At 37.1% G+C, this 27,308-nt stretch overlaps 5 protein-coding genes across 5 annotated transcripts; 2 read left to right on the plus strand and 3 right to left on the minus strand.

The window, feature by feature from the left end:
• Window positions 1-3,860: 3,860 nt before the first annotated feature.
• LOC137746494 (cytosolic sulfotransferase 15-like) lies at window positions 3,861-5,100 on the plus strand. The gene has a single exon (XM_068486515.1). It carries the CDS (start codon window positions 3,861-3,863, stop codon window positions 4,848-4,850), a length of 990 nt encoding a protein of 329 aa, XP_068342616.1. The 3' UTR covers window positions 4,851-5,100.
• Window positions 5,101-10,006: 4,906 nt separating this feature from the next.
• LOC137746506 (protein MIZU-KUSSEI 1-like) lies at window positions 10,007-11,508 on the minus strand. The gene has a single exon (XM_068486530.1). The coding sequence runs from the start codon at window positions 11,222-11,224 to the stop codon at window positions 10,478-10,480; it is 747 nt and encodes a 248-aa protein (XP_068342631.1). The 5' UTR covers window positions 11,225-11,508; the 3' UTR covers window positions 10,007-10,477.
• Window positions 11,509-13,595: 2,087 nt separating this feature from the next.
• On the minus strand, window positions 13,596-18,032 carry LOC137747703 (protein LNK3-like). Its single transcript, XM_068487863.1, has 6 exons — window positions 17,826-18,032; window positions 16,695-17,063; window positions 16,104-16,377; window positions 15,163-15,273; window positions 14,910-15,061; window positions 13,596-14,337 (listed from the first exon to the last, which is right to left on the minus strand). Exons 2-6 carry the CDS (start codon window positions 17,051-17,053, stop codon window positions 13,986-13,988), a joined length of 1,248 nt encoding a protein of 415 aa, XP_068343964.1. The 5' UTR covers window positions 17,054-17,063; window positions 17,826-18,032; the 3' UTR covers window positions 13,596-13,985.
• Window positions 18,033-21,273: 3,241 nt separating this feature from the next.
• Window positions 21,274-23,788, minus strand: LOC137748940 (pentatricopeptide repeat-containing protein At2g33680). Its single transcript, XM_068489131.1, has one exon. It carries the CDS (start codon window positions 23,740-23,742, stop codon window positions 21,616-21,618), a length of 2,127 nt encoding a protein of 708 aa, XP_068345232.1. The 5' UTR covers window positions 23,743-23,788; the 3' UTR covers window positions 21,274-21,615.
• Window positions 23,789-23,935: 147 nt separating this feature from the next.
• Window positions 23,936-27,168, plus strand: LOC137747542 (uncharacterized). Its single transcript, XM_068487672.1, has 6 exons — window positions 23,936-24,035; window positions 24,647-24,716; window positions 24,809-24,840; window positions 25,629-25,870; window positions 26,590-26,826; window positions 26,924-27,168. The coding sequence occupies exons 2-6, from the start codon at window positions 24,664-24,666 to the stop codon at window positions 26,930-26,932; spliced, it is 573 nt and encodes a 190-aa protein (XP_068343773.1). The 5' UTR covers window positions 23,936-24,035; window positions 24,647-24,663; the 3' UTR covers window positions 26,933-27,168.
• Window positions 27,169-27,308: the final 140 nt, after the last annotated feature.

The following is a 27,308-nucleotide window of genomic DNA, read 5'->3' on the forward strand; positions in this document are numbered from 1 at the left end:
ATTAATTAAATACCATACGCCTCGCGTTTTTAGATACAAATACACTAATTACGTTTACATAATCTAACTTTCAACCTTTTATGTACAAATTAATTATATAAAACAATTAAATCCTACAAATGTTTGGCTCAGCCTACTCCGACTACTCTCAGAGTGGCCCTGATGAACACAGTTGATCTGTTTCTCATTTTTTTACATACAAACATTAATTAAATACCATACGCCTCGCGTTTTTAGATACAAATACACTAATTAAGTTTACATAATCTAACTTTCAACCTTTTATGTACAAATTAATTATATAAAACAATTAAATCCTACAAATGTTTGGCTCAGCCTACTCCGACTACTCTCAGAGTGGCCCTGATGAACCCAGTTGATCTGTTTCTTATTTTTTTTATTTCTCACCATTTAATAATGGCATGCCAAGAATGGGTGCATATGTAACATGTTACACATTATTCAAAACTGCACTTTCCATATTCTACGATAGGAATATAGCTCCCGTGAAGCTTATGATCTATTCATAGAGATGTATGGAGACCCCTTGCAATTTAAATATTTTATAGACACATAACCACTCCAAAGACAAAAGACCCCACGCTTTTAATATATATTCTCGGGTAATGTTAGAGAGATTAAATTTTTAAATAAAATTCGTAAACGAAATAATATGCTATTAATAAAAAACGAGCATGTTAATCGATACTTAGTTAATATTCTAATAATCAATAACCACATCATTTAATTGCAAGTTTGCTTTAAAAAAAAATAAATCTTTCTCGCATTACCCTATGTACTCTCTTTGTCTCTCAGGATATTTTCTTTTTGGATATTTTTGTTCAATTTTATACTAACAATATCTAATAAAGGGAAGGCGTGCTTAAATATCATTATTTTATGTAAAATCGCATCGGGGGTCATGTCTCTACACATGTTTTAAAGACATTTTTGATATTTTACTAATTTCTTGACGTATAGATGACTAAGCTTTGTATTTACTCATTCATGCGAGGATCAACCAAAGGAAAACAACGTCAATGGAATCATGTTGTATTGCCAACTTAGCTAAGTAGAAGTCCATCTAAGTTAGATATATGTTTGTTGTGGTAATAAGTGGTGGTGTTTGTGCTGGTGATGATGATGAAATATTTATGGACGCTCATTGACCATCCTAGCCCCAGGTGATAAGCTATTATAAAAAAGAGTAATGTTATTTATACCATCTAAGGTGGTATCTGATGTTGATAACCACATCATTTGAAAAATTTGTAAAACCCAAGGAAATGAATGAGAAAGATTCCTTGTGTACTACAATCATCATTTAATGAACTAGTTTTTCTTAATTATTAGTTTATTAAATAATGAACTAAATTTAAAAATCTGATTAATTCAAATGATGTGGTTGTCCAAATCAAATGACACCTAAGATGGTATGAAAATGTGGTACAAAAATATGGTATGAATACCATTACTCTTGTAAAAATATTTTCTACCCCAAATCGTCTAGCGTCATAAAGTGAAGATTGTTAGGACAATAATGAAGAATGTGATGTGTCAGGTTGTTGATACTTGTCGCAATCCTAAATTGGTTAGTTATATTGATTAAATTGGTGAGATTGTTATAGTGAGATAAAACTGAAGTTGTAGAGCAGAGTGCTCATTATTGAGAAATACAAATAACAACCACATTGTTCTCGCTCCCTCTCGTATCTTTCTCACTTCTATCTTCTTTTTCAGCTATGTTAACAAAGATATGCCTCTAAAAAAGAGACAAACTTGAGCAACATCTGTAAAAACAATGTCTTTGGGCGATAATTGCATACATCTTGAACATCCAATTGGTATTTATGCAAAATTTTAAACAACAAAAGATTATGTGATTGGATTTTTTTTTTATAAAATGATGTATTTACAATAAGGGGTGAAGAATTGTGTTAAGTTAGACAATGGCCACCATCCATGCAATTCAAACTTCAAACCTCTCACTAACGAGAACAACTTACATGATACAAGTATACTGCAATGTAGTGTCTCATGCTAATAAAACAAAAACATGTAAACAAAAAACTTACACGTGTCTTTATTTCACTAACATGAAACAATTGAAGTGGTTTACTTGTGCTATTAAGTTCTTCTACATCAAATATCATTAAAAATTAATATCAAAAATAAAAAACACATACAAACATTAATCAAATACTATACGCCTCACGTTTTTAGATACAAATACACTAATTAAGTTTACATAATCTAACTTTCAACCTTTTATGTACAAATTAATTATATAAAACAATTAAATCTTACAAATGTCTGGCTCACCTACTCCGATTACCTCAGGACAGCCCTGATCAACCCAGTTGATTTGTTTCTCATTTTTTTTCTTTCTCAACATTTAATAATGGCATGCCAAGAATGGGTGCATATGTTACACATTATTCAAAACTGCACTTTCCATATTCTATGATAGGAATGTAGCTCCCGTGATGCTTATGACCTATTCATAGAGATGTAAGTAGACCCCTTGCAATTTAAATATTTTATAGACACATACCAACCACCTACTTCTCCACTTCTAATAAACATCCAAAATTTTGGTGCGATTGCAATGGAATAATATAACTTGATCGTGTTAATTAGGAGAAATTATGTTTTGAACTTTCATTTTTTTATTGATTAAATTTTTTTTTTTTTTTTACTTTTTTGGAAGATTTTTTGGTTTGCACCCATGTTATTGTTTTCAAATTTATTTACTTAATATATTCATATTTTATATTTAAAAATTACGTATGATTTTCAAAGATAATTGTTATTGGCACTCTAAAAATCTCATTTTGCACTCTAAATTTTTTATAATTAGAAATAAAAATACATTTGTAAGGAGTGTCAAATGAGATTTTTTGATGTGCTAATAATAGTTCCCTTTTCAAATATATTCATTTAGTGTTAGGAACGTTACATTTGGTATAATAGCGAGAACTTCATAGAATTATGATGATAAAATTATTAGTCATTTCATCGTATGTTATATTGGCTTCGAAAAGATATGCGTGAACGATAGTTGTAAAGGATACCAAACAGTATGTATTGAGAAATGATTCACTTCATTAATCTCAAGGATAAGTTACACAAGTATTTATAATTACACTTTAGGAAAGCTAAAGTTACAAACTAAGGAAAGTAAAAGAATATTTACAAGTAACTTTCTAACTAACTTGGCAACTATTATGATTTACTAACACATTTATTTACTATATTATCCTCAACCCACTCCACCATATTGAGAAAATGTTTCATTTTATTAATCTCAAGGATAAGTTACACAACTATTTATATATTTACACTTTAGGAAAGCTAAAGTTACAAACTAAGGAAAGTAAAAGATTATTTACAACTTTCTAACTAACTTGGTAACTATTATGATTTACTAAAACATTTATTTACTATATTATCCTCAGGATTAGTCCTTAACTTTAAAACAGTGTATTCCTCCTCCGCATTCAAGTTTAAAATTCCTTTTTTATGTTAAAAAAAATTACGGTAAACATCATATCGGTTGTAAAAATAAAAATAAAGAAATTCACGAACCACCGCTTCACCGATTTCTCTTTATTGTTTAATTCCAACTTCCAACATGTAAAATGTCACCATCACGTTACAGACATGTTGGATAGGTATGGTCCCATGAATGATGTACAAACAGCACAAGTAGCATGCCAATATTGAAAGGCACGTGCTTGATTGGAGCACACAAATGAACAGTTGATCTTGTACATGCAAAGTGTATGCATGAATGTGTGGGAGCTCTAGTATATAATCGTGGGGTGTTTGCGTCCTCTACCACCTCCACAACCACATCAATGGCACCCACTGAGGAAGAAAAAATCAGTGATGAGTGCAAGCAAATGCTTCTTTCTCTCCCCAAGGAGAGAGGTTGGAGAACCCTTCACCTCTATCAGTTCCAAGGCTTTTGGTGCCAGGCAGCTGAGATCCAGTCCATAATCACTTTCCAAAAGCACTTCCAAGCTACTGACACTGACATAGTCTTAGCCACCATACCAAAATCCGGCACCACATGGTTGAAAGCCTTGGCTTTCGCCACCGTCAACCGCCACCGTTTCACCACAAACTCAAAGAGCCACCCTTTGCTCACTTCCAACCCTCATGACCTTGTGCCTTTCTTTGAGTACAAGCTTTATGCAAACAACCAGATTCCTGATCTCACCACCACCAACCTTCCTGATGATCAGCCAAGACTCTTTGGAACCCACATCCCTTTTGCTTCTCTGGCTAACTCCATCAGAAAATCTAACTCAAAGATTGTTTACATATGCAGGAACCCTTTTGACACATTTGTGTCCTCTTGGCATTTCCTTAACAAAGTGAATCCAGAATCAAAAGTTCCACTCTCTATGGAGGAGGCATTTGACATGTACTGCAAGGGCATAGTAGGGTTTGGTCCCTTCTGGGACCACATGCTGGGGTACTGGAATGAGAGCTTGCTTAGGCCCCAAAAGGTGCTTTTCTTGAAGTATGAGGACCTGAAGGAAGATGGTGTCTTTCAACTAAAAAAACTGGCCAAGTTTTTGGGCTGCCCTTTTACTCTGGTAGAGGAGAAAAATGGTGTGATAGAAAGCATTTCGAAGCTGTGTTGCTTTGACAACATGAAGAAATTGGAGGTTAATAAAACTGGTTCTTCTATTAAGAACTTTGAGAATAAGAACCTGTTTAGAAAAGCTGAGGTCGGAGATTGGGTTAACTATTTGTCCCCAAAGATGGTGGAGAGGCTGTCCAAGGTCATAGAAGACAAGTTATGTGGTTCAGGTTTGAGATTCAAAGTGTTTCCCTAGGGCCTACAGAACCCTAGTCGCAGTGGTTTTGGGTCTCGATCATTCAATCTATCCGGCTATTTTCATGTCTGCTTTATTTTACTGTAACCAAAATGTGGATTATGTCAAGTTTCTGTCACAAAAAGAAAGTGGATTTATCATTTTAATTATGAAATGCTATGCAGTGTAAATCTTTTCAGTTTAATTGTTCCATATCAGGTTGTCGTGTTTGTTTCATAATATAATATAAATCAGTATCAATATATATTGCATGCCACTATTAGGGCAAATCTGAAGTTAAAACTTGAAAGAAACAAGGGATCGAATTTAGTGGTCGCCCTTTGATTTAATTTGGGTGATTATATCTCTGCACATCTTTATTTCTACTCACTAATAGACCGTTCACTCCCCAAAATTTTCTAATTCACCATTTGGGTTAATAATGGAAGGTAATTGAATTTTGCAAATTTCTAACCCACTTCCACTACGCTCACCACTTGGGTTGGGACTAACTCCCTAGGGATTCCCTTCCACAGAGACAATAAGGATAGGCAGTAAAACCGCCAAGCTGGAAAACTGATCCGAGCTGTAAGATCGCAGGCGACATCGCACATAGACAACCGCTCTGGCCAGTATAGGTGGCCTAGAAATAATTAGGATAAGAGATGGTAGGTGAAACCAGTGGGGTTAATTAAGAGATTTATCTAGGAGGCCGTCCACGAAGGCAAAATATGGCCTTTCAAAAGTCAGAAACTCGACCCATAATTTGGTTGGTTTATTCTTGTTTTGGACACTCTGCCACTCAATTATAGTGAAAAAGTTCATGCCAAAATTGAGATTATCAAGCCACTTACCGCAGTTTAGTAGATGGCTTCGGTTCGACTACCACTTACTGCAGTGTGTTCAGCTCTACCCCAGTCCTACTTGTTAGAATAGAATCGTTGATTATGGATTTTTCTCCGTAATTGTACTTTCTTATATATCAGGTAATTGATCATTGTAACTGTGGATGTAAATTTTCGTCAAGGATAGACTGACGAAAAACTTGCAAGATAAATTTACACCGTTAGGCTAATTGACCAACACGTAAGCAAAGGGGAGGGTGTCTACCAAAGGGTATTCGTGTTGGTATTCAAAGGAGTTTACTAACTCAATACCAAAATATGTGGGTGATAAGTTTACAAACTTTATCACACCTCTCACTTTCACTCTCAATAAAATTGGACAAAGAAATAGAGAAAGGAGGGAAGCAACAAGCTTTGGTAAAACACTTGGACTTTGATATATGAAAGAAGTAGCAAGCTTGGTGATAACAAACACTTTGAAATATTAGAAGAGTTTACAACTCTTAAAGCTTACAAGCTGAAAATGAGAATGGAAATGGGATTTGGATGGGATGATTTAAGCTTAGCAAGATGGCCTATTTATACAAAACAGAAATTAATAAACAATGCAACAACACTTGCAATGAATGATGGTGTTCCACATCTTTACACCCTTTCAAAACACATGCAAGAACTTTGGACAGTCTAGCACACATATGCAGCTATCTTTCCAGCTTGCAATCAACACTCTTTCGGCTAATACACAGCAGCACACTGCTGTCTTCCTGCTAGCACATCACATGGCAGCACACTTGCTGTCTTTCATCACCATTTCAGCTAGCACATGGAGGAAACTTTAGTCTTTGTAGTTGCAGCATGTGTGGATACAACCTGTAAAGAAACTAATAGCTAGAAGCAACCTTTTACAGCCTGTTTTTATTTGAATTTCCAACAATTCGATGTCTAAGTCAGGAAAATAATTCTAGAGAAACTGAACTGTGAGGATTCTAGGTAGTAAGTAACGACTACCAATCTCCTTGATTGACTTGTCTATTTATAGGAGAGACCTCTCATATGCAGTTTAACAATAGGGTTCCAGATCATGCTAAGTAGACTTTTGCTAGGATGGTGCATACCTTACTAAGCAGACCATTTGATTAGATTTCTAGTGGTAGGCTCGGTATTTAGCAGATGGATTAGCCAGACCGAGGGACAACTAAGGGAGATTCTGAAGAGTAATGACATATACCTGAAAGGGCACGATTGTAGGAGTAAGGGTATATACCTGGTCCGAAGGCCCAAGACCTATAGGGTAGGCGATGCATAACCACTGAAGTATCATGTATGATCTATTCAAGATGTCAAGGACAAATTCGTCATAGTGAACTGATAATCCACTTGTCATTCACCTATTAGACATGATTAATTGAAGTCTACACAAATGCCCGCACATCTAGCTACTTGTGTTTAATTAGGAAACAAAAGGAGATGCAGTTCCTCTTGATTAGTACTTTTCTTCGCAAGGTAGGGATCCAAGTCTTGGTGGGAAAATGATTCCTTTTTGCTCCTCACAAGGCTCCAATATAAATAAGGGATAACCCTTGTAGATATTCTCTCAAAATCCTTAGGACTTTTCTTATCTCTGGCTGGTAATTTGAATTGGCCTTTACGACAGTTTGATATGAATTATGCTTTCCTTCATAGAGATCGTTCTTCCAAATTATTCCAAAGAACAGCAAGATCCTTCACTCCAAGGTACTCAGATTCAAGCCTTCATGAAGATGGTGACGAAGGAAAACCATTATTTTCGCGCAATCGTGCAGAGATGATTGATTGCCTTTGTTGTGTTTTCAAGGTTCTTGACATTCACCTTCAAGAAAGGTGCTTGTCCATCAGCTTTCTACCATTCATATTCCAAGTAATGTAGAGAAAATCCAGTTTGATCCCAAATGGGGAAAGGCCGTGAAAAAGAGAAAGGCAATGATGGAAGAGATTGAGGCATTATGAAAAATCAGGATTGGAACTTGGTTCCATTACATAGATGTAAAAGGTAGTTGGTTGCACATGGATGTATACTATGAAATACAAGGTAGATGGTACGGTGGAGAGATATAAGGCAAGATTAGTTGCAAGGGCCTACACTCAAACTTATGGAATTAACTAAGGAAAGACATTTGCTCATGTGGCAAATATCAATGAGGCTCGTGTTTTCTTATCTTTTGCTGCTATTGGCCTTTACAGCAGTTTGATATGAATTATGCTTTTCTCTTCATAGAAATCTGAAAGAAGATGTTTATATGAATGTACCTTCAAGATATGTTGTGTCTAATAATCCAAAGATGTGTAAATTGAAGAAGACCGTGTATGGGTTAAAGCAATCACCTAGAGCTTGGTTTGGAAAATTTTATGCGGCTATGAAGAAATATGGTTTCAAGCATAGCAATTCGGATCATTTCTTTTCCTTAAGCATCATTAGGGTAAGGTAACTGCTCTCATAATTTATGTTGAGGATATGATTGTAACTAAAGATCATGATCAACAAAAGATTCCAAGACCAAAAAAGTATCTAGCTGTCAAATTTGAGATAAAGGATATTGGTAATTGAAATACTTTTTGAGAATCAAAGTTGCTTGTTCAGAATAAGACACATTTCTTTTATAATGAAAGTGTGTTTTAGACTTGTTCGCTGAAATCGCCCTACTAGACTGTAAACCGCCCTACTAGACTGTAAACCGCCATATACACTTATTGTTCATAATCATCACCTTGAAGAATGTCCATATTAGGTTGCATCAAACAAAGATCCTTATCGAAGGTTAATTGGAAGAATCTGTCACGCACGCTAGAGCTGATATCGCATATGCAGTATGTGTTGTAAGCCAGTTTTTGGACATTATGTTTTAGTTGAAAGAATTTATCTAGTGAAGATCACATGAAGCAGTTTTAAAGATATGTGGATATCTGAGGTCTGCGCCATGAAAGAGATTACGTTTTATAAGAATGACCATTTGAGAATAGATGGATATACTGATGCAGATTTGAGAAGAGACGGATATATTTGAGGTCTGTGCTATGAACTTGTTTTCCGATAATAAGGCTACAATTCACATATCTTACAATTTAGTTTAACGTGATCGCACAAACCTGTCGAAGTGGAAAGGCATTTATCAAGAAGTGGAAGGGACGTATTAGTCAACTTCTATTTGTGAAGATTGAAGTTTAACTAATAGATATATTGACTAAGGCTGCATCAAGTAAGGTATTTCAATACTAACTTAACAAGTTGGGTATTAGCGATATCTATGCACCAACTTGAGGTGGAATGTTTGCATGAGCCCAATTTAAAATAGGAGTCATTAAATTCTTATTTTATTTCCTTGTAGAATTTTATTTAATTTTGTAAATAGGTTAAGAGTTATTGTTTCTTTGTCCTACAAGGATTGTATTTTTATAAATATTCGTCTCCACATGGAGATATAAAACAAAAAAATATTCTCATAAACCCTAGGCTCCTATTTTAACACTTACAAGCTCCATGCCCAGATTATTAAGGATGATGATGATAAATTACTTAAAGAAATGAAGAAAGTTGAAGTTTCACCATAAAACCAATTGGCAATATAGAGTAACCCAATTACTTATAAGTACATGCAGTGTCTCTCATTTTCCCGATGTGGGATTTATACTCTCAACACACCCCCTCACATGTGGCAAATTTTCAAGCCTAACCTACTCTGATACCATGAAGAAAGTTAGAGTTTCACCATAAAATCAATTAGCAATATGAAAAGTGGCTCAATTACTTATAAACACATGCAAAGTTTTTCCTTTCCCTGATGTCGGATTCTTACTCTCAACATGATCCTACCCTCTATCAAAGCATAGTTGGAGCGCAAATAGGACTTTACTAGGCCTAATATTTCATATATTGTGAACACATTGTAAATATATGAGCTCGTTTGAAAGTGCTTTAAATGAATAAAAGCAATTTTAGAGAAAATGTTTTTAGGTTCTAGAATCACTTCAATTGTTTTTTTAAGATTCACTTGTATTTTTACTAAGAACTCGTTCTAAAAAACATTTTCATCAAAAGCGCTTCCAGCCATTTTAAAAACACTTCCAAACAAATCATATGACTGCAACAATCAAGTACTATAAGGAACCTTGAAGACATGAGTTATGTATAACTCAGAATTCTTGTAAGCTAGAGGTCTAATGTTTGACGCATAGTAAGTACGATACCTAATTATTACAATTGACCTAAATGTGGCTTAACTCAAACTTCTTTCCCTCCACCACCCACCCTACCTTATCCTCACTTAACGTGAATTATCAAAGATGAATGCTCTTAATCACTTGAGTTACAAATCTTTTCCTCTAGCTACAATAATTGATGCGCACTAATGAAGAACAAAGAAAGAAACAAAAGGAACAAAATCTGCATATGGAGTATACAGAATATATTCTTCTTAGTCAACTGATTTGATTCTGATTGGTACGAAAATTACTTTTACAAAGTATGAAAATAAAAAATAAAAAATTGTATGTCTTTTCTCTCATGAACAAACAAAGAACATTACGACTTAAAGACACGACGCAATATTTCAGGGTCAAAACGTAGGGTCTACCCACATAAAGCAAGATGCGATATACACGGTCCATAATCCCAACATTGCCTCCATTGAAGACCAATTGGAGGTGTATATACTTTTCCCCGAACCCTTTCAACGACATTAACACTTCGTGCCTTGCATGTGGACCATTTTTTTTTTTCTTTCCCAGAAATATTGATTAACCTTTTTCCTCAGACTTGACTTGATCGAATTAGACCCTGACGAAGAACACACTGAGCTCAGGGCCATTGTTTCCATCCGGATTCATCATATAATATGTCTCCGAATCCCTAGACCCAACAACACGTTCGAACTGTGCTCGCATGTACATTAGGTCACCATCTGGCAACTCAGTTTCATTTGGTAGCACCCCAGCTCCCATGGACACTGCATGCAACACTTGCATCACACTCAGGTCATCCTCCGTCGGCTCCCTTCTAACTCCGTACCCTGATTTCTTCCCATTGCAATATAACACCCATATCGGCTCATCAACGACCTTCATCTTCTGGCCCGGTTTCTTTTCGCACTCTAGGGCTATTCTAACAAGCCCCATTCCCATATCTTGGAGGAGCTTTCCTGTGGGTATCCCAAGCTCAAGGACAAGCATGGGAAGACATCTAGGGCTTTCCTGGATAACGAGGTTAACCCTAGCTTTACGGCACCCAAATAGGGTTCCGGTCATCCGTGTCCCTCCATGGAGGTGTCCGTCTCCAATACGGTTTCCGTGGAGTGAAACAGGAATCTTGCATGAAGGAGATATGATTGGAAATGACCGGAAAACAGCGCGAAAGCGCCGGAATAGTTTAGTAGGTTTTGATGGACCTTTTTTCGTGGATGGTTGGAGGGAGATAGGCGGAGGTGTATTCACCGTTGGTGTAGTTGGTTTGGGGTTTTGAGATCGTGGCGACGATGCTGGTAGCGGTGGCGGTGGCGGCTGTGTTTCCGCTGCTGCCATTAGAAAAACTGGTGGTAGGTGGATTGTTGAATCACGGGGGACGGCAATGTTTGAGAGATGACTTTGATGAGAACTTGGTTGTGGAAATGAGCTAGGGTGTATAAGAAGAGGAGTTTTAAGTTTGTGATTTTGTGGTGTGCACGTTGCGAGTATTGTTGAATAGTTTAACGGGGAATTAAGGATATGGACTGTTTTATTCCTTGTTTATAGATGGTTAGGCTTTTAGTTTGGTGGTTTAGCTAAAGATAGATAACTATTGTTTTTTTTTTTTTTAAAGGAAAACAAGCTGGTGGCCAAGCAATGACAATCTGCGTATATTTTGAAAGCTGAAAAGACTCACAGATGAAAACCTTTAGCATTAGACGTTGTGTATATAAAAGATACCAATAAGCAAAGTCTAAGTAACCATATCCATAACAGAATCGATCGAATAGGTTGAGAGTGGTGTTCGATCATTCATGTCATTTGTCATGTTTGGCAATATTTGTACTCAGGTACTTACAAGTCGTTTACGAAATGATGAACTTGTCATTAAAGCTTTCACATAAAAATTGGGTGGAGAAATGGACATAAGGTGGGAAACAAAGTGATACATTTTGACAATAGAAGGAAATCAAACGATAACTGAAATCCACGAGAAACCATAAAAGACCTCTCAAAGTTTAAGATTGAAAAAAGAAAGATACCAACCCTAGCACCGCACAAACGATGGTTTTATAGTCTACCTTCACCCTAATCTTGCTAGGAATCACAATTGAAAGCAAATTACGAAATATCCTGAAAACTTTAAATCCAAATTTAACATAGGAAACGAAGAATTTTGGTCTAAATCAGATTGAGTTGCACTCATGACACGAAACGGCGAGTCATAGAACCAAATCAGAGTTTGGAGTCCAAATCTACATTGTAAGGACTTTGCTACTGAATTTGCGTTTGCCGGGTTGGTTTTGGATGCATACTGCCACCTTTTCTACATCACAGAAGCACTCTTTAATTCTCTACAGAAGTACTTATTTACTAATCAACTTGATAAGTAAGTATTCTTAATTAAAAGAAGAACATGGATCGTCATTCCTTTCAAATTTGAAAGGCCCTATTATATGAAGGTAATGTTCAAAACGATTTTTATACAAATTGTAAAACCAATACAACGTTTTTTTTCCCTATATGATTAATCGAGACCGTTGAGGAGAGGGGAGGGAAGGGGAGGGGAAAAAAGAGGGGAGAAAATCCTACTCCTAATGTCAGGTAGCTCGAGAAGAGCAATTTTTTGAGGTTGTCGCAAAGCAAGTCAAGTTTGCTACACTTTGAGATATGAGAAAACGCGTGGCTCGTTATTCGACTTGTTTGGAAGTGCTTTTAAAATGGTTAAAAGCGTTTTGAGTGAAAATATTTTTGAAACTAATTCTTAGTAAAAACGCAAGTGAATTTTGATTAAAAAAAAAAAAAAACCCCCACTTTTAAGTGCTTCTAAATGACTGAAAGTGTATTATGTGGAAATGCTTTTGGAACTAATTCTTAGTAAAAACGCAAGTGAATTCTGGAAAAGCACTTCAAGTGCTTTTGAAATCCAAAATCATTTTCTCTAAAAACACTTTCAATCATTCTAAAAGCACTTCCAAATGAATCCATAAAAAACATCAAAGCTTTTTGAGATATGACAAAATAATATACAGCTTATATGTGGATGGTCAACTAAACTCAACACCTATTAATATGTAGTCAAGTTAGAGTAATATCGGTGATTTTTATCATGGATCATGCTGAGTCTAAAATCAATTCTTATTTGACTCAATCGAGTCTATTTCTCATTGTCATTACTAGTGTGAAGTAATGCACATCGAGAAGATAGTGCATGGGAGGAACTTGAGGAAATGTAGATGTGTGGAGTAGCAAACTTGGTAAATTATGGATCAAGAAAAAATGAGGACCAAGGTGAAGAAAATGTCTTATAAATTGACTATAGAATAATTGGAGGGCATGTCGAGGAGCATAATCTATAAACTGAATCATTGATAGGTCTTCTGCCTCCTCTTCATCTGCAATTGTTTATGTTCTTAATCGTTTACTTCCCCATAGCCAAGTCCTAAACTTGGTTTAAACTACACTGCGCCCCCCAAATCAAGGGATTAAAATAAGAACATGGGCCTGGGCTAGAGATCCAAGCTCACAGTTCAATGTCAATCTCCGTGCCACCATTATATCATCACATCACCGATTTCTACGAGAATCGGGGCCATCGCAGGCGGTGCGAACATAGGGCCGGGGAGGACAGGGAGAGGAGGTCGAGTCGGTCACTACGCAAGCTACAACACACCCACAAAATAAAGCTTGCAAAACTGTTTGAAATTAAAGAAAGTGAAACATGATGTCGAAAGCGAAATAGAGATTTATAGTGATACCAATCCCATACACTAGAGACCACAAATGTAACTTGCCATATAATTATCCAAACAAGTTACAGCACACGCTTGAGGATGCATGTAAAGTCTTCTGAATATAACACACTATAGCGTAACTAGAACGAGCCTTCAGTAGGAAAGCGTAAATTCGTGTCTATGACGAGGTACTGATTTAAATTCGCTCATTCGCATGTCAATCAAAACTGAGCAGAACAGAGATACATCAAATCTTTGAACATTGCACACTAACTAGACGGGATTTGTATGTACAAGGGAAGTAACAAACGTCCTCAAAGCAATTCGAGCAAAGTTCTTTGACCACAAACCTTGGCCATATATGCCGTTGTTCGAATAGCCTTTTAGAACTCAGTTGTAGACGCGAACTCCCTCATTGGAGCTTTTCGCTTCCCACCAGCATTACATGACGAGAAACTGATGTGCATTTCATCATCTGTCGCCACATCCATGTTTATTTCACCTAGTGTTGGAACTTCAGCATCTTGTGGTACAAGTGAGGGGATATGAGAGATTTGTGGCCGGTAAGCGTCATCAGCTTGTTGCCCAGTCGCTCCATTGACTTCTTGTTTGGAGTCTAATGATGCGCCTCCAGAAAGGTCCTGTGCATTAAAGTCCATCTCATTAAACATGAGGTTTGCGATTGCTCTGTCAATGGCGTTCGTCTCTGATTCCGTCCCTTTATTGCTCCCTGACCTGAATATGAAATTTATTTTTTGGTCAATAACAGCTTGAGAGACAATAACCATGACTAGGACACAGCAAAAACATTAAAAACTAAACTACATTAACAAACTGAACTACAAGCTAATGTAAAGAACACTCATCACACTAGGATTCAATGCCCCACCAGCGCCCAACGCCCAGTTTGGTATGTACATTGCAACTACAAGCCAATGTAGGAACACCTTGAGAGTACTTCAAAGCAGTACCAAGGGCAAATATGAAAACTTCATTCTTCACTACTGAGTAAAATAAAAATAGTATCCTCCCCTGCCAAAAAGCATCCCTGGCAATTATTGCAATCAAGAGATTTCAGGGCTGTCAAATTTAACTCTCGGGCAGAGATAGAACTTTAACACTGTCAGAAATGAACACCCGAAAGGGAATCATATAAATAATTTACCACAATCACCCTATCAGTAACATGTGACCTGTGGCTTTTAATTTGACCATCACAATTCAGCAAGGCCAGTTTTCTAACATGAAATGGACAAAATAATATTCTAACAAGACAGAAGTAATGTATCAAGTATTACAAAATATACCTGACTGTTTCATCCTGGGCTGTCCATGATAAGGGTTTTTCATTTTCGATTGCTTCAGCCCCATCTTGGCTCTGTGTAGTGTGATTTCCGTTTGAGTTGTTTGCAAGACGGTACAAGGAATCTCGAAAGCAAATTCGGGTCTTCTCATTCAACTGATCATCCAATAACAGGGTAAGATTCCATAACAAAAAATGAATGTGATGGACTTGCTTTATAACATGTGCATTATTCTGCTTTTGAAGCCTAAGTTTACCAGTTTCATCACCATTTCCAGTTCATGTAATACAGACTCTTCAACTGATGACTCCTCACCAATGGGTCCATTCCTGTTGCTTTGCTCAGGTGGGGCAAAAACTCTTGCTGTCTGTACATTAAACAAAACTACATTAATAAGAAACTACTGGTCAAGAAAACTAGTACTGCAGAAATATACAAATGTTAGTACGTAAAACTCGAGATGCTAAAACAAATCAACTGCAATAACAGATGCTAGAAACGTTCAGCAAGGAGTTCTGCTTCAAAAATTAAATTAAATTTTATAGAGTTTTTGAAACCAAGGAAAATAAGAAGGCACAAAATCCCAAAAAACAGTAACCTCAGGATGGTATTCAATAAAAAACAGACAACACATAACAGCACTTGGAACATTGCCATAAAATTGTGTCAAAGCACCTAAAGCATGAACAATGATCTTTTATAGATTGTAGTGTTACTTGTCTTGCAGAGTAACTACAAGGCCACAACACAGATCAGATTGAGGACATCAAAATTTTCAAGTTATCATATCATAGTTCATTCAAGTTATCATATTGTAGTTTAATGAATTTTTTCCCTGAAGATGAAGTTCTTGATATAAATTATTAAACAAAGTCTGAATCCACGTACGTAGCCAGAAAAATCTGACTTTTAATAAAATCGGGATTTTTATGTTTCTAAGACTACATACAGACCATCTTACTCTGGAAACTGCAAAGAATTATGCATTTCCTGTTAACACAAAAAAAAAAAAAAAAAAAAAAAAACAGATTTTCAGTTGCAACTAAGTTATACGCAATACATAAGTAATAACCACTTAAACACTTCAAAACTTCAACATACAGATGCATGGAGATTGTTAGTAACCCAAGCATTTTATTAAGACTGCTGTCCCCAGGATCCGAACAGGGCAAGCTAATGGTTCAAAAAATATATTACCTTTACTGGAGGGAAATTTTCGTTCTCCGAGTTGCACTGATTAAACTGTGAAGTAGTGGCATCTCGTTTATCAGAACCCACAGTTGGTGAAAATGCATGAGTTTGAAGATACATTGAATTTCCTGCACTGCGCACACTGCTCGAGATACTTGATGCTTCCAAACTCGTGCTTGTCGAGATACTATCAGTGGGTAACAAGCCATTGGAATCAGAACAAAAAGAGAATGATTTGTGTGCGTTTTCTGCCCCAGGAAGATCGTCAAGTAAGGAACTCCTGCATGAAGGGGAAATCAGATGTTAAAAAATTTTAGGGTCTAAAATAGGTCTAAAAGAAAACTAAGACCTTCCAAGAATGGTGTTATAAAAACAGTTTGAATTTTATGCCTCTAAATTATTCGGTATCATGCAGCCGATGCCATCTTTCATACTGGCACAAACCCCCAAGATAAAATAGTGCAGAATATGACATGAAAACACAATGGAGCAATTCAATTTCCATTGGACTTCCTATGATGCCATACTTGATTATGACAAATGAAGGCAGTTAAGAAACTACATCAAGAATCTTAATCCCAGAGGTTACGCTTGTACAGGAAAATGTCATCCATCTGTTCGAGTCCTGCTAGGTCTTCAAGTTGATTATTAGCCCGATTGTATGAAAGAGTGGTCTGCTGAAGAGAGGCCTCGGACAATCCTTCACATGCACTTGAACTGCTCGACGGATCTTTTTCATTAACAGAAGTTTCCATCTCGACTTCACCAAACAAACTGTTACCACTAAAGTTGGACCCTTTGTTGAATTGTGGATACGTTGAAAAGCATTTATTAGTCGACTGAAAATATTCAGATGGACTTATTCCCCATCTTGACCAACTGTCCGGTGATGGAAGCCTATCCAATTGTCCATCATTTGGAACAACAAGATCATCAACGCCGTAATACCAATCCATGAGACTTATCCTGAAAATAGATGATAGAAATGTTATAACAAGCATAAATGAATCAGAATCACAAAAGGTAATTCTGAATTTCAGATTTTGATAACTTATTTGTACAGGGCAAGTCAACAAATAAGGGGAAGAAATCCTATATCCCCTTCATGTTGGTTCTCCACTCTAATTATGCACTCAAGTCTTGTACAGTTAGGTAACAAAGCAACAAAATTTCATCTATTCTTTAAACGCCCTACATCCTCAATTTTCTTGTAATCAAACAGAGATTTAGATGTCTTGTTTGGTGCTTAGGATTGGATTGGATAGGATAATCATAAAATTGAAGGTTTTTCTACATGAACAGCACCAAATTAGCAAGCGCTCAAATCTAGTTTCCAGATCTGCTTAGTACAAAACAGGTAAACCAGAAGCATGACAAAAGCACAAATTTTTTTTTATTTCACATCCAAGTAACTAATTATTAAACCATTTAACTTCACAATTTCTTTGATTTCCAGTACCGACTGCATCCAATATATCTCTAAAATTGCTTAAAATTCAGAATTTCATTTCTTTCCTACACTTTCACAGCATCTGAACCATCCAGAACTCATCAAACCAAGTAAAAGTGAAAATTCAAGCCACTTTATCGACTATCATCAAACAATATCATAACAGCAGTGAATAGCAAGGTCAATCCAATACATCAAACATAAAAATCACAACCAAAAAAAAAAAACCCCCAAGATTTTACACAACTGATATAAATCAAAGTGAAGAGAAAACAAACCTTTTGATTGACTATTTGGGAAATTGAACGGGACTCAGTTTGTGATTCCGAGATTTAAGCTAGCCCAGATGAAGAAATCGATCTCGCAAACTGAAAATTCAGATGGGTTTATTTGGGATTTGGAGTGTTTGAGCTGCAAAACAAACAAGACGGGCGTGGTTTTTTTTGGTGGCCAGGTTTTTCTGTATTTTATTTTAAGATTAAAGAAAACAACTTGCGGATGGAGAATAAGAGAGGGAGCGAGAAGCTGGTGGCTGTCATTACTTGTGGCTGAGGGCTCCATCTAAAACTGCATCCTCATTGGGCCCCGTGTCCGAATCCGGTCCCACCGAGAGCAGGTCCGATTTATTACTTGGTGGATGATTGCGCTTGGGATGCCGTGACATGCGACTTGCGCCTCATATTTTAATTCCGGAAATACCCCCATTTTGTTTAGTTGTACCGACGTCTCGAAGGAGAAAAGAGGCGGTGGGGTCCGTGGCCCGAATGGTCATTTAAACATTGGGAGCCGTAAAAGCCTTCACGTTCGATGGTCCCGCATAGATTTCCACGCACACACGTGGCTGGATATGCTTGGGCCTCTGACACGTGGCCTTATATGGTAGGGTGAATGACACGTGGCGTTTTCTGAGGGAATCGAGGACTGCAAACAAAAAAAAAAGTTGTAGCTTGGTTTATTTGGTGGAAATAGGGATAAGATACAGTCGGATAAAGATTAAAAGAAGATGAGGGGCCAGGATTCCTGGTACACAAGAAAAGGAGAGATTTTTTTAGGTGACTCACAGTAGGAAGTGGTACGGTATATATTATTATATAAATTGAGGTCGGTATTTTGAACACTGAAAATTTCTTCAAAAAAATTGGGTCTAAATTGGATTTTGAGCAGGTATTTTAGTAGGACAAGGATTGTATGTCCTTCAATTTTTGGTGTCTTCCAGCGTTTTTCTGTTTTATATGGTTACGGTTAAGTTACGTCAATATTTTATATTATTTTTTAGAGATAATAAGATAAAAATGAATAGTAATATAAAATGTTGACGTAACTTAACCGTAACCACACAAACAGAAGGGCACGAGAGGGCACCGAAAGTGGGAGGGCAAACAATTCTTGTCCATTTTAGTAAGGTCTTCCACATTAGACAGCAAATTTGAGTGATTTCAATGGAAAAGGATCTTCATCAAATTATTTTTCTAGGGATTCTGCAATCGTGTTCGTTAATCTAACATTGTACGATCATAAATTATTTAAAATTTAAATATAAATAGTACCTAACGAAAATTGACGACACGATATATGATGAGCGGACACAATTGCAAGATTCCTAGGAAAAAAGAGAATCCCTTTCCGATATCAATGACATAGGTCAAAATTTTGCAGTAGGCTATGAATTTGATTGCTATGAGTGTGATTTATTTTTCTAATTTAATATATTAAATTCGTGATTGTCGTATCTATGTAACAAAATATAAGAGAGAAAAACCGTAAACATCATAAACACGGGAAAAAAAAAGAACAAGCAGAGAGATCTCATATTTAATACGTAGAACTCAACCTTATCAAATTGAAACCACTTTTAACGGTAGTATAATACGAATCAAACTCATTCTTTCTAATTCTTAAGTATAGTCATCATACTCACCTAAACTACTGTGAAAAGCCTAAGGCTTCCAAGTGAGCCGGAAAATTGAGCACCATTTCAATAATATAGGAATCAAACTCCCACAATGGACCGGAAAATTTACATTTTATGAAAGTGATTTTGAATTTTCAGTTCAATATATTAAACTTATGAATGTGATTTCTATACGAGAAAAGAGGTAGAAAAAAAAAAAAGATATAGCAGATTGATCCCATAGTTAATATATTAAACTCACTCATATCAAGCTCACACCAATATGACACTAGTGTAATCAATCAAACTCACGATGCGAAGAAGCATATAAAATGTGTTTATCCATAAAATCACTTAAGTAATTTTATCGAGAAGCATATGAGAGGTGTGCTAATTTTTCAATTCTATTTTTTGGAGAACCAACTCTCATATGGTTTTCCTTGTTAGTGATTATGCCCCAAACTAGATATACATTGTTGAGTTATTCCGTAACAACTTAAACTTACAGTGCAAGGATTTAATTTAAAGGATTTCAACTTTACAAGCAATTTGATTCTACAAGTTGGGCTCAAAGTGGCACAACCCGAAGACCAAGCCCACTGTCTTTAAACAAGGCCCAGGACCTATAACCTCAAATAAACGTTATAGCATCCTTAAATTATTGACTCACCTTTCCCACCACTACCGTCACCTTGTTGCTGCCATGAGAAAGGCATGAAACCAATTAACACAAGATGCAAAACTCCCACATCAATTGAGTGATTTATAACATGAACTAAGTTAAAATTCAATTGATTTATAATATGAAATAAGTTAACATTCGACGTGAGCGAGAAATATCAGTGAAGTCGAGTGACAGAACATGAAGTCTACTTTTCATGGCAGATCGACATCACAGCATTCCGAGACATTTCTTCTCGCAACGCTTACTGCATAGCAAGAAATGTTAAACAAACTGTAAAGCAGGAGCAGGTAGGAAATCATGCATCGATTGGATTATTGGAACCTGCTTGCGAAAACCTTCATGTCAAGTGGTCTCTGCTGTGATGTACTATCTTTCATTAGATGTAAACCAGACAATCAGTAAACTCTTTTAAGAAAGAATACCCCGAACCAAAAACCTAGCTAAATCATACATCAACGATGAGCCTCCCTTCCTACAATCATTTTCTTCATACCTTCCCTCAAATACCCAAGAAGCAGGCATGAAAATACAGTCAAACGCCCATTATAAATCAAGGCAGTAACGTAAGGCTAGTTTCTAATGTAATTGAACACATTAACATAGAGCATCCAAATGCAGACTTAGAATTACAAAATGCATGAAAATTCACATTCCAATGTCTTATTCAATCATCAATTTCAAATGAACCACCTTAATAAACTAATAACTTCATATCATATTATGAGTACACATCAAACCCAAATTAACCAAACCCAAAATGCAAATTTAGACAGACCCCACCAAACTCATATCATCATAATCATTTTATACAAAATTCAAAAATCACGTCCAACATCATGACAAAAACAACCAAATAGAGGTGAGAGACTACAAGAGAACAAGGATATACCATGATGAATTTCCAAATGTCGACAACAATGAAGGGCAAAAAACTCCATATAATCTCAACTAACCTAATCATCTTGGTCCACACTATTAGTATCATCATCATCTTGATCACGATAAGACTTCCCCCAAAACAAGAGAAGCCTAGGGATTCTAATACCAATATCATAATAATTCCATGGTTTAGAACTTCAGAGAAAAAGGCTCATGATTCATCATTTTGTGCTATAACTTAAAACTCACTTTGATGCCTGACAATAAATAATGATCAAGGTTTTGCAATAACTACACAGATCTGTTCACATACCCATGTTGAATAAAGAAAAAACTAACAGCGACAATTTTCAGTGTCATGAAATTGCTTTGATAATGCCACAAGAAGTCAAGATACGGAAGAAAAATCATCTCTAGTTGCAACTTGTGATGAAATTTCTTGTATCATGTCCTAATTCTATTCTTTATGATTCCAAGCCAAAAAGGAATAAAGAGATGGATGCCTGTTATCCTCAAATTTAATTTCCAGGAAAAGAATAAAACAAAAAAATCCTGAAGAATAATGGAATGTCGATGCAGGAACCTGCTGAATAACTTATAGTTACCATGAGCTTCAGAAGATGATAGGCAAAGGTTGGTCATCTTCATCCTTCATATGCCTGAGTAGCCTTTGGGTCACATGGCGTATATTTTCAATTTGTGGATGCTTTTCATCACCAACAACAAACACATGAACCTGACTCTTCAGTTCAATCCAGCTACACCCAGGCTCCTTACTCACTCCTCTGAGTTTCATTAGGCTCCTTACCCGCTCAACATCTTCCCTCCTACCCAAGGAAGTATATATGCTTGACAACAACACATAAGCTGATGATTCTTGTGAGCCCAACTCCATTAACTTCTCGCCAGCATAGGCTCCCAATTCGTAATTACGATAGTTCCGAGAAGCACTTAATAGAATACGCCATAAACACATACCATGATCAATAGTTGCCGATTCTATAAACTCTTTGGCTTCATCTAACTTCCCAGCACGGCTTAATATGTCAACCATGCAAGCATAATGTTCCACCCTTGGGGCTATGCCAAATTCATTAGACATCATCTTAAAATATATCCACCCTCTCTCGACAGATCCCATATGGCTGCAAGCAGAAAGAACATTCACAAATGTAACATAATCTGGTTTTGCGTCCTCCAACCGCATCTCCTCAAAGAGCTGTAGAGCCTCGATGCCCCTCCCATTTTGTGAAAGCCCTGATATCATTGCATTCCAAGTTACTGCATCCCTCATTGGCATCCTCCTAAACACCAGATTGCCGTCTTCCAAATTCCCACACTTTGCATACATGGTTGAAAGAGCACTTCCAATTGGTACTTCAAGACTGAACCCATACTTGACAGTACGGGCATGGATTTGCTTCCCTTGTTCAAAAGCACTTAGACTCGAACATGCTTTGAGGACACTAGCCATAGTTAGTTCATTAGGCATCATTCCCTCCCTCTGCATTCTGCAATACAAACTCAAAGCAGCTTCATTCTCCCCATTTTGCACATACCCTCCAATCATTGAAGTCCAAAGAACAATATCAGGTTCTTTCAAATAATCAAACCCCTTACGGGCATCACTAACGCTACCACATTTGGCATACATGTCAACCAAAGCTGTCATTATATATATTTGGAATTCGAAACCCATCTTTAATGAATAGCTATGAATTTGTCTTCCTTCTTCAAGAGCACCGATGTCACTACAAGCATTGATGACTCCAACAAAAGTGAACTCACTCGGGATAACCCCAGCAAAATGCATATGTGAAAACAAGTCCAGAGCCTTTTGGGAATCCCCACTTTGTGCAAAACCAGTTATCATTGCTGACCATGTGATAGAATTCTTATCACCAGACAACTTAAAAGTTCTAAGTGCATCATCTAAGCTCCCACATTTCGCATACATGGTTACAAGCGCATTCTCAACAGAAACAAAACCTATCAACCCGTCTTTCACTGAAAGACAATGAATTTGCTTACCGGTATCAACAAACTCAGGAAGCGCCAACGCACTAAGAACACTCGTCAAAACAAATTCATTCTCTTCTTCCTTCTCCACATCCCTACGCATCATCCCGAAAAGCGCCAACGCATCCCCAGCCATCCGCTGCATTGCATACCCAGAAATCATAGTCGCCCAAGAAACTGAATTCCTCTCGAGCATTCTATCAAACACCTTACGTGCATCCAACACAAGACCCGCTTTACAATACATATTCAAAAGAGAACTCCCAACAAACACATCATAAAAGCTGGCAGCTTTGGTAGCAAGCGCGTGAACTTGCCGGCCGCAAGAAACGTCCGACACATTGGACGCCGCCGTGAAGACGCCGGAAAAAGTGTGGGCATTAGGGAACGTGTTCTCCGCCCGCATGCGCCGAAAAAGCTCGACGACGACGAGGGAGGAGGCTCGGAGACCCTGCTGGGAGTAGCCATTGATGAGGGAGTTCCAGGAGACGACGTCCTTCTCGGGAATGGCGTCAAACACAAGATGGGCTCCGGGCAAGTTGCCGCATTTGGCGTAGAGGTTGACGACGGCGTTGGCGATGTATACGCAAGATATGGAACCGGCTTTGATTAAATGAGCGTGGAGTGACTTACCCTTTTGGAGGTCCTTTTGGCGGGCGTATTGGGTGACGGCGGCGAACAGGGGCCGGTACTGAGATGGAAGCTGCGAAGTCAGACTCATCAACCGCCGACGGAGGCAGAGCGGCGGTCCTGTTTTACTACGAGTCTTTTTCTCGTGAAATTTGAAAAATGGCATTCTCTAGAGCCAATTTTCCATTTTTATCCTCCAATATTGCGGGAACTAGAACGTCGTCAGCAAGGGTATTATAGTCTTTACGAAATTAAGTAAAAAATTGTTAAAAAGAACGGGACGAGAGGAATTTGCAATCGGTGTATGAGCGAGCGTTAGGGCTTTTGAGGGGCTCGCAAAGTCCTGCAATTCCCGTCGGTGTTGAAAGGAGGACTGTTTCCCGGGTAAATTGCAATTCCGTCCGACTTCAATTTTTTTTTTTCTTAGTGCTAATCTAATTTAGGGTTAGAGATAGCTTCTAGATTTGTGTACAAATTCTTTGCAAGAATGAATAACTAGGGTTCATATTCTATGATTGATAGAATACTGGCTACAGCTCTCTGCACCCGAGTTCGTGTCTTCGTCCTCGAAATTTAGTGTAGATTATAGTATCGTTTATAGAAAAAGGGCGATCCAAGCCAACAAGCTCCCCGCTTTGCAGGGGTGGGGGGAACGTTTATCATATGCAGACTCGAACACGTGACCTTCGATCACAAAGTAGCAACCTATCGTTTTTAATATATAAAGTATGTGTGAATTTTTTAAACCCTTTTTAGATTTCTTTTTTTTTTTTTTTTTTTTTGTTTTAGGTATGTTTTGATCCATATTGATTAGCTTTGAAGTAATTAACTTTGTTTAATCATGCTTCAGTTGCGTTTTGAGTAATTTTAGTGCATAGAAAATACTTAATATTCTGTTTCATTGTATAAGTTATTTATTGTGTAGCTCAAATTACTGGGATTTCAATTTTTTTTATTTTAATTTATAATGTAAGATGGTTGTTCTTTCGTTGCAGCTCGAATTAAAAGAAAAATGTTCAAGAACACGTTTCAATCCGGATTTCTGTCCATTCTATACAGCCTCGGGTATGTTGTCTTTTTCTCTCATATTTGGAATGTTTTCCTATCCTTGCAGTTGTAACATTGATGTTAAGCTGTGCATTGTTTTGAATATTCAGGAGTAAACCTTTGCAGATTTGGGATAAAGAAGGTTAGTGGTTTTGACTCTAAATATATTGATTAAATTTCGAGATTCTTGTGAAATTCAACCTGTTACGAATATCAATGTGCGATGATGCATTATGACTCTTCAGTGTTGTTTACATCTTTCACATTTTTTTTCTCCTAAATTGTGAGCTGAGTTGACAAAGTAGTCTTAATCACACTTTTGATCAAACACTTTTGAAGTGGTAGCACAAGGACAACGTGGCTTGTATGCTTTTAATAGTTTGGTACCTGAAAGTGCTTAATCATGGTTCAATATTGTCTTCGTCATTGCTATCCATCTCTCTTATCGTCAAGGGAGTTTTTCTTTTCTGTTTGAATGTGTAGGCCGAGACCTTGTTTCCTGATTGAGTTAATATTGTGTTAATCCAGTTAAGTATGGAGATTTATTGTCTTCATGCTCGGCATGCTACATCCATGTTAGTTCGCCATGTATTTCTGTTAACATTGGTGACTGCTGAGCACCTAATCTTCTGATAGGAGCATTAGCGACAAAAATCGACAGATGGATGGATCCCTTAACACTTTGATATACAATTAAATTTGAGAGTTTCTTAAGTGTGTTCCTGACAAAGTAAATAATGAGGCATGTGCATATTGGAATGTATGTAGATTTATGTTTGTATTGGACTGTGGGGCATTTCTTATGCTATAGTGAAAACAACTATTTTTCTACTTCAGGCGTTATTAGTAGGTGCATGCCTTTGAGGTATCGACATGATGATGGAGTAACTTGTGCCTGGTTTGATATTATGTATTTGTTTTGTTGAGCAGTTGTTGATGGGCATATAAAAAGACCACAGGATGAAGACATACAATCCAATGTTCTTGAAATAGTTGGGTCGAACATCCAGTCCACATACATTACTTGCCCGGCAGACCCATCAGCTACACTGAGTATAAAGCTTCCATTCCTGGTTATGATTGTGAAGAATCTGAAGAAATATTTCACATTTGAGATTCAAATTCTGGATGACAAGAATGTCAGGCGACGTTTTCGAGCTTCCAATTTTCAAGTGTGTAAGTTTGCCCATGTTTATTGATGTTTATCAACTGCATAATGGGTTGATCTTGTTGTTCTCTGTTTTCTTCTTCTTTTTTCCATTTGGTATTTCAGGGAATATTCTGGTACACCGTAATGCTTCTTATGTCTGTCTCAAAGATATCTATATTTCACAACGTTTATGGTTGTCTTTTAAGATTCATTTGACATAAAATTAGTCATATTTCATTCTGATTTCTTTGTTAATATTATCCACAATGTCTGGTGTGTTGCATTTGTGTCATGAATATGTTGGGGAAAATCATGTCCCGAGGTTCAGTCCAAGGTGGGAGAGTAATATGGCGAATAGATGAGGCATTGACAGGGTTGACTAACTGGGACAATAAAATCTCATTGATATGCTTCCTTGGAGATTGCCCGCCATTTCGAGTTGAGCAGTGTAGGATACAAACTAATTGGTCACCTAGTAGATTGTTGCTCAGTGATTCTTAGTATAGTGTGTGTCTTGTATTCTGTCTTTTGGGATTTATGACTGAAAATGGTAGGTAAAGTTTTGGACTAGTAGGAGTTCTGGTGAACGTTTACGTGCTATTAGTTTGACTGCTGAAGGATTCTGATTTGAATTTATAACGCTGTGACTAATAATGCTCCGCATTGGAGTGATCATGCTGCTGTAGAAATGTCGAAGTGATACAAGATACAAGAGGTTATGTATTTAATTTTGTTTTGTAGGCTGTAACTCGAGTGAAGCCGTATATCTGCACTATGCCGCTGAGGATGGATGATGGCTGGAATCAAATCCAGTTTAATCTGGCTGATTTTACCAGGAGAGCCTATGGAACAAACTATGTGGAGACACTGCGAGTTCAGGTTCATGCAAATTGCCGCCTGAGGAGGATATATTTCTCTGACCGCTTGTACTCTGAAGAGGAACTTCCTCCTGAGTTTAAGTTGTACCTCCCAATGCAGGTAATTTAGATTGATCCAGTCTTCTAATGCCCGTAATTATGGTTCTGTACCAGTCGTTCGATGTCCACTCATTGCTTGTAATGTTTGTGCTTTACAGAAAGCATGATATGATGCAACAAAGGAGGGATCGAACCCATTGAAGCTGGATTTTGAGACTTTTCAGATTTTAATTTTGTGGATGTGCTTGATTTGTTTATTTCAGGTCCCTTTTTCGAACTTATTTTGTTAAAGAACTTATCTGCTACACAATATTGTAACTAAATTTTAGAAAACTCATGGTGCCTATAGTACTGTTAGTGGTGATTTGAATATGGTATACTTATTGTTCCGCCTCGTGTTTTATTCCCCCCCCCCCCCCCCCCTTATGTCTCAGTTCGCCTCTTAGATTTCAGTTTGTCGCTTTACCCAAAAGCGAGTTCTGCACAATTTTTCAACTTCTACTCGCTTCCTCTTAAATTTGGGCCTCGAGGTGATACAGCGAG

The sequence above is a fragment of the Pyrus communis genome, chromosome 10 (assembly GCF_963583255.1).
Source record: "Pyrus communis chromosome 10, drPyrComm1.1, whole genome shotgun sequence".
Lineage (NCBI taxonomy): Eukaryota > Viridiplantae > Streptophyta > Magnoliopsida > Rosales > Rosaceae > Pyrus > Pyrus communis.